At 46.5% G+C, this 14365-nt stretch overlaps 1 protein-coding gene across 2 annotated transcripts in view; it reads left to right on the top strand.

Moving 5' to 3' along the window:
• FGF18 (fibroblast growth factor 18) overlaps positions 1–14365 on the top strand; it is a 145551-nt gene that overhangs the window by 64111 nt on the left and 67075 nt on the right. For both annotated transcript variants that reach the window (XM_077312868.1, XM_077312858.1), the window contains one exon: positions 8590–8770. In XM_077312868.1, the coding sequence (XP_077168983.1) occupies positions 8590–8770 (181 nt within the window). The remainder of the gene's footprint in view (positions 1–8589; positions 8771–14365) is intronic.

Raw genomic sequence — 14365 nt, 5'->3', positions numbered from 1 at the left:
TCTGTTCTTGGTCCAAAGTAATAAAATAAAGCAAGTGTTGGGATTGCCTCCTTGATGTGATTGTGACCGAGTCCTTCCAGGGGGTCCATCACATCCTTCATCCTCCAGAGAGTTCTTCCGTTTCTGTCCCCTCTCACATTTCCAAAGTCTGGCAGCTGGAGGCTGGTATGACTCAATAGTCATTCCTCTTCTTCCTGTTCAATTTCAGCTTCATCCCCCTAAGTGCTTTTTACTTAGCGTGCATTAACAAAGACTTTTCCAAGGGAACATCATTGAATTTCACTTACCCAAAAGCACCCCAATCAATTATGTAGTAGAGCAACTCAAATTAGTTTCCAGATTGGCTCCAAGGAGATTCAGAAAAACATCCACAATGATCAGAAATCTTAAGGCCGAATGACACTGCTTATTGTGGTCCGGAGTATTCAATAAAGGGATGGCATTACCACAGCAGACTCATTAGAGATTCTGAGCAATGCATCCGAGTTGTATGGTGTGCCACGCAGAGGGTAAAGTTCTCTTTTAGTTGACCCGGTGTCCTCGTTGTCATTGCTAGGGAATTTGGTACAGAAATCCCGGAGAGAGTGGGAGATTTCAGGCTGTTTATCAGATATGCACTTAACTTAGCCCTTCTCAGTTGGTACAGTTTTCGTGCTCAAACCACATGTAAGGGGAAATAACGCTACCCACAATCCTCCTAATACACATGGTCGCTTTGTTTAAACAGTGCAATTATTGTATAATCCAGCTTTGGTATTCAGATGCATACCTTCAAAAACTCTGATCATGTGTAGCAGACCAGTTAGCCCAGCTTAGCTGGAGTTTGTCAGAGCCTGGTTGTCCATGGTCAGTAGTAGGATGGAAGACCACTGTGGAAGAAGGGTCATGATTAGGTATGGACGTGAACTGGCTCACAAACTAAAATTTGTGGTAACCTTTGACCAGTTTGTGGTTTGCGAAGTGAAAGTCACGGCAGGTCATTTCCGCACCAATCTTGTCTTTATCAATCCAATTTTAGTATATGTGCTGCCGAAAAGCTTCTCAGCCTTTTTTGGCTAAGATCAGATACATGGCAGGTCATTTCCAGACATTCTGTCTCTGCTCAATCATAATGTTTACCAAACTTCAACACAAGGGGGAGTGGCGGTAGGATTCTCTGGCCAGGGAAACACTCTGGTCAGTTTCAAACTAGTCATAGCAGGTTCAAGATATCCCCCTTTGGCAGGGCTCCTGTGTTCCTTTCCTATTTTCTTGTACAGAGTCTGCAAATTCCCCCCTCCTCTGGGCTTGGATTTTTTTTGTGATTCTGCATTTTGAGAGCAGTTCTTTTAAATCTGTAATGCCAATGGCACTGAGTTCTGCTGGGCATTCTGCACATTGTAACTGTAGGGATTTTCTGGTTTGACATTAGTCCTCTTTTTGCTTGCATTTCCACAGTGGCACTGGGTTCTGCTGGGAACTACTACATTGCACTGATTCTGCTGATCTTGCAACCCCCCCCCCCCACAATACCCCACTTGGAGCGTGATTCTGTGCTTCCCATTAGTCTGTTGAGCTGGCATTCCCACAATGGCACTAGGATCTGTTGGATAATAGTATATTGCTGTGGTTCTACTGGTCTTGCACCCCCCCTCGCTTGGACTGTGATTCTGAGCTTCACATCAGTCCTGCTTTTGCTTGAATTGCCACAATGGCACTAGATTCTGCTGGGCACACTTTAATTTCATTGTAGTCCTGAGCATTCTGTACATTGTACTGGTTCTTCTGGGCTTGGACAATGCTCCCTTCTTCAGTTTCTACTGCAGAGATTCTCTGGAACTGATAGGAGACAACCTGGAACCTTACGTATGCGAGATCTGTACATTACAACTGAATTAGTTTCTGTTCCAGTCTTTGGTGTTACAGCTTGGCCATCATGATCAGAAAATACTCACAATGTAGTGTCTCAGTAGTGACAGCTAGCATGGTGTAGTGGTTAAGAGTGGCAGACTCTAATCGGAACAACTGAGTTTGAGTTCTCATTCCTCCACATGCAGCCAGCTGGGTGACCTTGGGGTAGTCATGGTTCCCTTAGAGCTGTTCTTGCAGAGTAGTTCTCTTAGAGCTCTCTCAGCCCCATCTATCTCACATGTTGTTGTTGTGCAGGGAGGAAGGGAAAAGTGTTTGTAAGTTGCCTTGGGACTGCTCTGGGTCGGGAAAAGTAGAGTATATAAAAAGCTTCTTCTTCTTCTTCACTACAGCATCTGGTCGGTATACAGAAGTTTCCAGGTTCTAGTGCCAGCATCTCCAATTAATTAGATCAGGTAGTAGGTGAGCTGAAAGGCCAGATTCCCTGAGAGGCCAGAAATCTGCTGCCAGCTTTAGTAAATAATACTGACCTTGATAGACCAATGGCCTAATTCAATATTGGGAAGCTTCATGTGTTCATATGCTGTGGATGGGAAATGTCAAAGACTGACACAGAGTCACTACGGATTGAAAATGTTCAAAAGTAGATCTGGGAACTGGCCTCCACATGTGACCAAAGCATTCTTTATTGCATACACTGCATCTTTTTACCGTGATCATTTTGTTAGAATTGATTAAATTTTTGTTCCATCCTTCTTCTAAAGCAGTGTTTCCCAACCTGTGGTCAGGACCCGAACATGGGTCTTGAAGCCTGTGAAAGGGGTCATAGGCCAGCTCTCCCTAATAGCTACCCCTGCCCGTTCAATTGCTGTCTTTTGTCTTTTGCAAACCAAGACTTGACCCAGGAAGCAGCATCTTCCATGCCATGCACTAGTTGGTGTTCTTTCTTGACTGCATATACATGCTGATCAAGTAAAGTGTGTCCTGATGGTTGCTAGAAGAAGTTTCTTAGTATCTTAGGAGGAGTTAGAGGGAGTGATAGAGGAGGAGAGAGTGGTCGAATTGTGGAATGTAATTTATATATGCCAAGGCTGTATGTGTCAGAAGGTCTCTTGTTCGGGGTTCATAGTGGGGGCAACTGCACCCTTGGTACGATTCAAATGAGTAGCCGTGTTGGTCTGAAGTAGCACAATAAAACCAGAGTCCAGTAGCACCTTTAAGACCAACAAAGATTTATTCAAGGCGTGAGCTTTCGAGTGCAAGCACCCTTTGTCAGACTGAGATCTTCTTACATGTCAGGGAATATATAGCAAAAATCAATTCTGTTACATCTGTATCACAGGCAAATACAGCCAATGATAATCCTTGGTATGATGTTTGTCTGACTGGCCACTGTAGAAAATGAAACACTGAATTAGATGCATGCCCAAGGTCATAGGTTGCCTAAAGCAGGTGTGGCCAAACTGGTTTTTCCAGATGCCCATGGACTACAGTTACCATCAGCATGCTGGCAGGGGCTTGTGGTCATTGTAGTCCAGGGGCATCTGGAAAGCTACAATTTGGCCACCCCTGGCTTAGAGCAGTGGTCCCCAACTGCCAGTCCGGGGACCGGTAGCGGTCCGTAGATCAGTCAGTACCGGGCCGCGTCTCCTCCTTGTCCCACTCCCTGGCTGCTGCCTTGGAGGCTGCCCTGCCTCTCTGCCGCTGGCTCTCCAGTGGGCCCCATGGCTGGGGCTCCCCCTCGGTGTGGCACTGCACAGCTGCTGCTGGCAGCGCCCCCCAGTGGGCGATGGGAATTCAGGGGCACCAGCAGGAAAGCAAGTGGAACAGGGGCTCAGGCAGCGGCAATGTCCCTCGGCAAACGACTACCCCCCCCCCCGGGCCTCAGTAAAATTGACCGGTCCCTGGTGATAAAAAGGTTGGGGACCACTGGCTTAGAGCACCAAAATCCTTAGTCCAAGCTTGGGTGGGTCACTGAACCAAGCAAATTCGAACTTCTGGGTCACCATATCAAGAAAGAAGCACAGTTTTTTTGTACCCAGCTTTGTACTACCCAAAGGAGTCTCAAAGTGGCTTACAATCACCTTCCCTTCCTTTCCTTCAACAGACACCCTGTGAGGGAGGTGAGGCTGAGAGAGTTCTGAGAGAACTGTGCCTGGCCCAAGGTCACCCAGCTAGCTGCTTGTGGTGGAGAAGTGTCGAATCAAAACTTCTTCTCCAGATTTGAGGCTGCTGATCTTAACCACTACACCCCTCTGCCTCTCGGTTAGGGACTGCTCCTCAAGAGCTCAAGGAGGTCTGCATGAGTTGTCCCCTTCCACCTCACTCATGGGTCTGGTTAGGTTGCGAAGAGGCCGAGTTCACACTACGAGTTTTGTGGCTTTGTGTCAGTTTGAATTCTGGCTCCCAACCTCTAATTTATCAGTCTAGCCACTTAATTTTCTTGCAATCGTATTGTGATGCTGTAACCTGATATACGAAAGGGGGAAATGCTATGATTCCAAAGGGCTTTGTGTGTGGATGTGTGTGTTGTAATAAAGCGCACAAAGAAAACACGTCGTTTTCTAAAGAGGACGCCTCTGTCCCGGTCATGCTAGGGATGGAATCTAACGACTTGGCAGATGACAGATTTTTCAATAAAGGCCGGGAGAGGAAACAGCCAATAATGGTGTGTTACATTTCAACACATGCCTAACAAAATATTACTCTGGTGGTGGTCTTGCCCCTTGCCTAATTGGCAACGTGGACTTTTGCCAAAACCAAGGGGAAAACAACAACAGTGATTAGCTTCCTTTCCGCGACGTTAGTGGTTGATTTTATCAAGGTAATTTTACGTGTTGTTGGAAAATCATGCCGAGAAGTGCCAAAGTCAGTGCAGGGGGTGAAATGCGTTAAGATGTTTTCCCAATGGATCAGAAAGACCCCCACCCCCTTAAATGGAACTTCCTTTCTGCGGTTCAGGGACTTGACAAACCTATCTAAACATCGACATTTGTGTGTGAGGTAAAAGTCATTCCGATATCTTGCCTCAGGGCCTAATTCATGTTATAGCGCATCGAATTGGACATCGCACTCTGCTAGCACTGTGTTTGTCCGTGAACTTTTCAGGGGAATGAAGCCCAAGGGGCCAAAATGCTGTGAGGGGGTGGGCAGCCCCATATCTTACGAAAAAGAAGAGTTGGTTCTTATATGCCGCTTTTCTCTGCCAGAAGGAGTCCCAAAGCGGCTTACATTCAGCTCCTTTCCCACCCTAAGATAATTCCCCTACCACTGAAAATAATACAAAGGAGGAGGAGGAGGAGGCGTGGGTTCTTATATGCCACTTTTCTCTACCCGAAAGAATCTCAAAGTGGCTTCCATTCGCCTTCCCTTTCCTCTTCCCACAACAGACACCCTGTGAGGTGGGTGAGGCTGAGAGAGCCCTGAGATTACTGAAGAAGAAGAGTTGGTTCTTATATGCCACTTTTCTCTACCTGCAGGAGTCTCAAAGCAGCTTCCATTCGCCTTCCCTTTTCTCTCACCACAACAGACACCCTGTGAGGGAGGTGAGGCTGAGAGAGCCCACAGCTTTATAAGTGCTGTGGTGAGCCCAAGGTCACCCAGCAGGCTGCATGAGGAGGAGCGGGAAATCAAACCCGGCTTGCCAGATTTGGCTACGTGACAGAGTCACTGGTGCCAGTAGCTTGCTGTCCACAACCGTTCTACTGTTCAAAGCTGGCAGAAAAAAAAATGTCCAGTTAAACTTCTGTTGGTAACAGTGTGGTTGTAAATAATGTGTGTGTGGGTGTGAGTTGATGTCAAGTTGCAGATGGCTTACAGCAGCAGTGGCCAAACCGTGGCTCTCCAGATGTCCATGTGCTACAATTCCCATGAGCCTCTGCCTGTGGCTCTCCAGATGTCCATGGACTTGTGATCCATGGACATCTGGAGAGCCACCGTTTGGCTACCCGTGAGTTACGGCAACCCCATAGGGTTCCCAAGGCAAGTGATGCAGCAGAGGTGGTTCCTCTGCAGTTTTCCTTGGTGGTCTCCTGTCCAAGCGCTGACCTTGGTTAGCTTCTGAGATCTGGCAAGATAGGGTTATACCAGGGGTGGCCAAACAATGGCTCTCCAGATATCCACGGACTACAATTCCCATGAGCCCCTGCCAGCACATGACAGTTTCAGTGAAGAGTAGACTAGTCGTCCCCCACCCCCCCGATGAGATTTCCAGCTACAGAATTATATCTAGGGTTGTGTTTTCTATTATATTTGGGTAAATCTCTCTTTATACAATTTCTGTTGCTTTACTCTTGACTGAAATTGCCATGCATGATAAGTTTTCTCAATGAAATTCTTGTTTTGTGGCTTTTGAAAGAAGGTTATTTTGCCACCTCTAAAGGCAATATCAGACTGTAATTTGTTTGATTTTTTGCACTTGGATTTTGTATACATTTCACATATTCTACTTGTTATTAAATTGTCTGCCGAGGAAGTCCATCGAAAAACCCATTCAACTGGTGTGTTTTCAATAAAGAGCTACATTTCTCATGGCTTATTTGGAAGCCTCAATTCAGTGTTTTGTTCCTTGGTTTGACTTACCTGGAGAATGGCAACCCTTATTCAAGAGCCATCATAGTTTAGTGGTTAAAGAGCAGCGGACTCTAATCTGGAGAACTGGGTTTGATTCTCCACTCCCCCACGTGCCGTCAGCTGGGTGACCTTGGGCCCTTCCCAGTTCTCTTAGAGCTCTCTCAGCCCTACATGCCTCACAGGGAGTCTGTTGTGGGGAAAGAAAGGAAAATGTTTTTGTAAGCTGCTTTGGGACACGTTCGGGTAGTGAAAAGTGGGATATAAAAAACTAGCTCTTTTTCTTCAACCATATATTGTCATTGGTTTGGACCAGGCCAGGGTTTCTTAACCAGGGTTTCAGGAAACCCTGGGGTTTCTTGACAGCCCTGAAACTGTTTCCCAAATGGGTAGAAGTTAATTTTTATATATTTTTAAAATTTGTTAAACATTTATCAGGTGATATGACTAGATATGGTCATGTTGACCTGTTTTCCCCTCCCAAAATGGCCAATGATGGGCCCGAACGAGGTGGGAAGGGGAGGGGCCCCGAGTGGGCGTGTCCACAGCTCTGCTTCCCAGCCATATTCTGCACGATCGTGCCACTTCTGTGTTTTAGGGTTTCTCAACAGGAAGAAAGTTGAGAAAGGCTGGTTTGGACCATGAGAAAGAAAGGGGGGAGGGAAACTCTCCTGAAGGGTAAAAATAATATATCCTGTGTTTTAAAATCTGTGTGTTTCTGATGGACTCTGTAGTCTGTATTCTCCAGAGGAATTGCATGGTGATTCTGTCATGGGGGATATACAGGATTCAAATAACATTCTAGATCTCTTTACTGTGAGTTTGTGATTCTGTATTGCTTCAGGAATGTCTACGGTCCAGAATTAAAAATCAAATGACACATGGCATTCATTTGCATCTAGACTTCTTCACCACCACCATCACACAACATGACAGAAAAGAGTTGACAGAAAAGTTAGGCAGGGGAAAAACCCTCTTGGAAGCGAATGGATTAAGAAATCTGCATGTCCCACACTGCGGATCGCAGCTTCTAGAGTTATATTTTGGAAAGCAGAAATAAAGAAAATAGGGAAAATCACGCATAATGATGAGCCATTGGGCTCTAAGAACAAAAGATTCCTCAGCCTGCAAGTGGCAAACATATTCTGATGGTATTCATTCCAGCTACAACTAAGGCCAAAATATTGCTTGAAATAAACTGCTGACTATATTGACTCGATTCCAGCCTCCATGCCCTCTAGAAGTTATGTTTTAAGAGCAAATGTTAGGAAAGGGGATAACCATCCCGAGATGCGTTATCACAAAGGCTGGTATAGAAGCCACATAATAAATAAATGAATGCTGAGAGCCAGTTTGGTGTAGTGGTTAGGAGTGCGGACTTCTAACCTGGCGAGCTGGGTTTATTCTGCACTCCCTCACATGCAGCCAGCTGGGTGACCTTGGGCTCGCCACAGCACTGATAAAGCTGTTCTGATCGAGCAGTAATATCAGGGCCCTCTTAGCCTTACCCACCTCACAGGGTGTCTGTTGTGGGTAGAGGAAAGGGAAGGTTATTGGAAGCCGCTTTGAGACTCCTTCGGGTAGAGAAAAGCGGCATATAAGAACCAACTCTTCTTCTTCTTCAGTAGTATCAGGGCTCTCTCAGCCTCCCCTCCTTCACAGGGTGTCTGTTATAGGGAGAGGAAAGGGAAGGTGAATGTAAGCCGCTTTGAGACTCCTTTGGATAGAGAAAAGTGGCATATAAAACCCAATTCTTCTTCTTCTTCTTCTTCTTCTTCTTCTTCTTCTTCTTCTTCTTCTTCTTCTTCTTCTTCTTCTTCTTCTTCTTCTTCTTCTTCTTCTAAAGCATTTTTTCCTGGGAGCATCTTGTCTGTGTAACTCAGCCCCGCCCCCAGTCCAATCTGCATGCGGGACATGTGTGTGGGGGTGTATCACAGGGAGGTATGCCACAAATTACACATTTGCGGTAGTTCAGAAGCCCACCTATTTCCTTTTCATCATTTTATGTGATTTTAATTCTCGGCGTCCCACCAATTCTTTACCCAGCGTGATGAGCACAGGGTCCCCGAGGGAGGGTAATCCAGAATAAACATAGCACTGTTTTCTAAGATGCATATCCAAAATGTTGCCAACTGACCGTCTCCCTTTGTATGCTTTTCATTTTTAAATTAGATGTTTGTCGCCGAAGAGAATGTGGACTTTCGGATACACGTGGAAAATCAAACGCGAGCACGAGACGACGTGAGCAGGAAGCAGCTGAGACTCTATCAGCTGTATAGTAGGACAAGCGGGAAGCATATCCAAGTGCTAGGGAGGCGCATCAGTGCCAAAGGAGAAGATGGGGACAAATATGGTAAGTGTATTTACGGTTATCTAATGTAGCATTGCAGCAAAGAAATTAAAAGATGCTTGCTCTTGGGGAGGAAAGCTATGGCAAATCTAGACAGCATCCTAAAAAGCAGAGACATCACCCTGCCAACAAAAGTGCGTCTAGTCAAGGCCATGGTCTTCCCAGTTGCAATGTATGGCTGTGAAAGTTGGACCATAAGGAAGGCCGAGCGTCACAGAATTGAGGCTTTTGAACTTTGGTGCTGGAGAAGACTCTTGCGAGTCCCTTGGACTGCAAGGCAAACAAACCGGTCAGTCCTAGAGGAGATCAGCTCTGACTGCTCCTTAGAAGGCCAGATCCTGAAGATGAAACTCAAATACTTTGGCCGCCTCATGAGAAGGAAGGACTCCCTGGAGAAGAACCTAATGCTGGGAGCGATCGAGGGCAAAAGAAGAAGGGGATGACAGAGAATGAGGTGGCTGGATGGAGTCACTGAAACAGTCGGTGCGAGCTTAAATGGACTCCAGGGAATGGTAGAGGACAGGAAGGCCTGGAGGATCATTGTCCATGGGGTTGCAATGGGTCGGACACGACTTCGCACCTAACAACAACAACAATGTAGCATTGGTGGTCCCTTGCCATTTGGAGTTTTGCCTGGTGCCTGCCTTACTTTCTTTTAGTCTTCACTCACACTTTTAACAAAGGGGTTCTATCTTTATTAGCTGTCTTTTATACTAGAATCATAGACCATGGAAGGGGCCAGAGAGGCCATCAAATCCACCCCCCTGCTGAATGCAGGAACTGCCTAAAGCATCCAGGAATAGGATCTGTCCAGCCATGGCTTGAAGCCTGCCAGTGAGGAGGAGCTCACCACCTCCTTGGGCAGCCGATTCCTGCCTTGCTTTACTTGCTCCTTTTACTGTTTTCATCTTTTGGTTACCGATGTCAATTGTGTTTTTTAAACATTGTTTCTACTGTCTTAACCATCACCGGCCTTGAGCAGGTCTGAAGAGGCGGCCTATAAGTGTTTTAAGTAAATAAATAGAGAGGTTCAAAGTTTGAGGGTTATGATTGCCTACCTCAGGTGGTGGCTGCAGCTCTCCAAGTATTATAACTGTCTTCAAGGATCGGTTCCCCTGGAGAAGAATGGCTGCCTTGGAAGGTAGTTGAGTTCCCAGCTGTGTGGGCAGAGTGTGAGAAGAGCAGTGTTTGAGAGAGACTTAAGTTTATCATTAATTAATTAATTAATTCATTCATTCATTCATTTGGATTTTTATATCGCCTATTCTTTGCAGCTCTGGGTGATTTGGGTAAAATGTTGGAGAGTCCTCCTTCTGAAGCAGCCGTCTTCTCCCTTGGAACTAACCTCTGTCTCCTGGAGATCATGTGTAAGAGGGAGATCTCTTGCCACCTCCTGGAGGTTGGCAACCCTTGACGGTAGGGTGGAAGGCAGGGCATGAGGTAGTCCACTATCTGAAAGAGGTGGAATTTGAATGAATGGATGAATGTTTTGTTGGACTAATGGACTGGGCAGTTAGGCTATTAAAGCATTTCCTGTTTTTTATGTCAACTACAAAATGAGAATAATATTGACAATGAGGGATGGAGGAATATCTGGAATGATACTCTGAATGCAGCCAGAGCTAAAGCCAGAGTCCTGTTGGTCATGAGTAACTGTTGATTTTTGAGATCCCTGTGAACAATGGGGCTAGGTCCCAGAAGATATCGAGGAGGAAGCATTACCCCTGCTGCTAGAGAAGTCATAAATTAGCCTGAGGTGTTTGCTCTGATTACCAGTTTAGGTAAAACTTTTTCTTCTTGGTGTAGTGGTTAGGAGCAGCAGTTTTTAATATGGAGAGCCAGGTTCAAATCTCCATTCCTCCCCCACATGCAGCCGGCTGGGTGACCTTGGGCTCGCCACAGCACTGATAAAACTGTTCTGACCAAGCAGTGATATCAGGGCTCTCTCAACCTCACCTCCCTCACAGGGTGTCTGTAGTGGGGAGAGGAAAAGGAAGGCGACTGTAAGCCACTTTGAGACTCTTTTGGGTAAAGAAAAGCAGCATATAAGAACCAACTCTTCTTCTTCTTCAGTAATATCAGGGCTCTCTGAGCCTCACCCACCTCACAGGGTGTCTGTTGTGGAGAGAGGAAGGGAAAGCCATTGTAAGCCACTTGGAGACTCCTTCGGATAGAGAAAAGCGGCATATGAGAACAATTCTTCTTCTTCTTCTTCTTCTTCTTCTTCTTCTTCTTCTTCTTCTTCTTCTTCTTCTGCTCAAGTGCTTTCAGAATATATCATATCAGTCTGCTCAACCTGTCTTGGTAGGTATTTTAGAAATGTACCATAAACATGGAGAAGATGAATGTCAGGATATACTAATTGAAAAGTGTCTGCCTATGAATCAGCGAGGCTTTTATTCTGTCCCTCTGAAAGATGTTGTCTTTCACATTCTGTTTGGTAAGGTGCATGCATTCTTTTCCAGAAAAGAATTGTTTAAAAGAAGGAAAAAAAAAGGGGGGGGGGGAGTCCTTAAGGGTCTCTTACACTGATGGTGTAGACAGGTCAGAGAGCAGAATGTGCCTTGAAACACGAGATCCTCACTTCACAGGAGAAAAGAGAGGACATTCTATACCGCTGGTTCATTCTTTGTGTGCAGTTCACTTCCTGGGCTTTTGCTGCTGAAGATAGGGACGGGTCTTATTTGTATTTCCCAGCTGTGAGATCCGGTTTCAAAGTCTCAGGCTTCAATACTCTGCTTAAAAGGTAATTCCGCAGTTCCTGTGTACCAAAGAGAATGGTGTGGTGCTTAATGAAGGTGAGGGCTGGAACAATTAATAGGGAGGCCGGTCCCCAGGTGGGACCTGGAGATCCCTTGGAATTATAGCTCATCTCCAGAATAACGAGATCAGCTCCCCTGAAGAAAACAGCTGCTTTGGTGGGTGGACTCCTTAGCATTGTATTCTACTAGGGCCCCCCCTCCCTGTCCCAAATCCTGCCCAAAGTCTCCAGGTATTTCCCAACCCAGAGCTGGCAATCCTAATTAAGCAGAGGTTGCATTGGCATAATACTGCCCATGACACTGTGGAGTTAAATAGCTAGGGCCTTGGGATAGAACCTCTGGATGAATTATGCTGTAATTGACTTATGCATGTGGCTTCTGCTTTCATCAGGCAGTAGTTTTTGGACACAGGTTATATTAGAAGAAGAAGAAGAAGAAGAAGAAGAAGAAGAAGAAGAAGAAGAAGAAGAAGAAGAAGAAGAAGAAGAAGAAGAAGAAGAGTTGGTTCTTATATGCCGCTTTTCCCTACCCGAAGGAGGCTCAAAGCAGCTTACAGTCGCCTTCCCATTCCTCTCCCCACAACAGACACCCTGTGAGGTGGGTGAGGCTGAGAGACCGCTGATATCACTACTCAGTCAGAACAGTTTTATCAGTGCCGTGGCGAGCCCAAGGTCACCCAGCTGGTTGCATGTGGGGGAGTGCAGAATCGAACCTGGCATGCCAGATTAGAAGTCCGCACTCCTAACTACTACACCAAACTGGCTCTTGGAAGTATCTATGTCAATATTTGTAATGGTTAAGAGCGGAGGCTTCTCATCTGGCGAGCCGGGTTTGATTCCCCGTTCCTCCACATGCAGCCAGCTGGGTGACCTTGGGCTCCTCACAGCCCTGATAGTACTGTTCTCACAGAGCAGTCATGTTAGAGCTCTCTCAGCCCTCCCTACCTCGCAGGGCATTTGTTGTGGAGAGAGTAAGGGAAGGTAATTGTAAGCTGCTTTGAGACTCCTTTGGGCAGTGAAAAGTGTGGTATAAAAACCAACTCTTCTTTTCATAGACTCATAGAGTTGGAAGGGATCTCCTGGGTCATCTAGTCCAACCCCCTGCACTATGCAGGATACTCACAACCCTATCGCTCATCCTCTGTAACCTGCCACCCCCTTGAACCTTCACAGAATCAGCCTCTCTGTCAGATGGCTGATTAAAAAAATTTCCAAAGATGGAGAACCCACCACCTCCTGAGGAAGCCTTCTTCTTCGTCTTCGTCTTCTTCTTCTTCTCCTCCTCCTCCTCCTCCCCCTCCTTGTCATTGTCATCGTCCTCCTCCTCCTCCTCCTCCTCCTGCATCTATGATGTATTACAAACTTATTATACTTTGGGAGGAAGAGGAATTAAATTACAACACCTTCTCCCATCTGTCTGTGGCATTTTCCAGACTGGAGCTGCCTTTCAGGTTTTCCTCATTGTTGCGGCAGTTCCGATGATCGCACTGTCTGTGCAATCCGTTCACGATGACGTGTCCACTCCTGTCATTCCCTGCCAGTCTTTCATCTATTCAGATTCACCCCCGAGGAGTGTTTTTCAGCTTCTCATTTTAATTTTGCACATGCGCTGAAGCGTTGCGGCACGGCGGCTGCCTCGAGGAGACCCCCCTGGCTCGGTTTCTCTTGACTGCACTCCGAGAAGCTCTAGATTCCCCCTCCTCTTGAAGTGGGCTCCCCCACCCATTTATCCAAAGATATTCTGCCCCTGTTTCCTCGGCCTGTTGATATTTGTGAAAAGGAGCTGCACTGAAAGCCCTTCCGTCGCACTAGCTCCACGTCCCGCGCAAATTATGAAAGTGGCTCCAAGTTTGTTTTGCAAAGTGAGCTGTGAGGATCTGTGAAGTTAAAACCGGGGGTTTCCATGCGGGTGAACAGAGCCCGCCTCGCCAGACATGCCTTTTAAATTGACCCTTCGCCTTCAAACCATCTGCGCTATGTGTCCTTTGTCAGATTTACCGGATCTTGCCAAGAACGACTCAGGAGCGTGCTCGATACCAAAACGTATTTGAAAATGGCGCCCAGGGACTTGCTAGTATCTGGTGTTGTGTCTGAATGAAAGAGCAGTAAGGAGGGAAATGATTGGCTGCTGGCCTCCCAATGGGAATGACTGTTTCAGCTTGGTTTCCGTGCGGGCATGCAAATTCTTCTCCTCCGGCATTGATTGTCACAAGCCTAGCCTGGGGGCGGAGATGACCTCCGAGTACTGACAATCACTCTCCGCAGCAGCTCCCGGATCATAGGCCAAGAGAGGGGATGTTTGCAGTTCAGCTGGTTGCTATGTCTGCTTCTCTTCTACCCGGCTCTGGGCTGTCCCCACCCGGTCCCCAATGTCTTCCATCAGATTTGGGTGGGGCTGGATCTGGTAGGATAACTTGTCCCCTTCCCGTTTTGAAAGCAGCAGAAAGGACGTCAGGAGCGATGGTTCAGCGCTGTCAATTAGGAGCTGGGCTTGTTGAACCACAGACGGCCGGACCTCCCAGGATTCTCTGGGTTAAGGGAAGGGCTCAATTACCATCACCTTGGATTCTGTTCTGAAAGGTTCAGCGACCATTGAGAATGTGCCGTCATCCTCTTATTTGAAACATCTGTGTTTTCGGACTTCATTCTCTAATTTGCTTTCATTTAATTTGTGCAGATACACCCGGGGAGGGGGAAAATGCGTTTTCCTAGGAAAGTAAGTTCTATTTTGAATGTTGGCTTTTTGGCAAATCAGCCCAAGTTCTTATAATGTACATTCAAAACGTGGACGGCCGAGTCATTCTGGGAGACGATGATATGTAAACCTGGCAGGAAGC

This window comes from Paroedura picta, chromosome 1, assembly GCF_049243985.1.
Source record: "Paroedura picta isolate Pp20150507F chromosome 1, Ppicta_v3.0, whole genome shotgun sequence".
Taxonomy (NCBI): domain Eukaryota; kingdom Metazoa; phylum Chordata; class Lepidosauria; order Squamata; family Gekkonidae; genus Paroedura; species Paroedura picta.
Note: the sequence above shows the minus strand (reverse complement) of the source record. Positions and strands in the feature narration are given on the sequence as shown.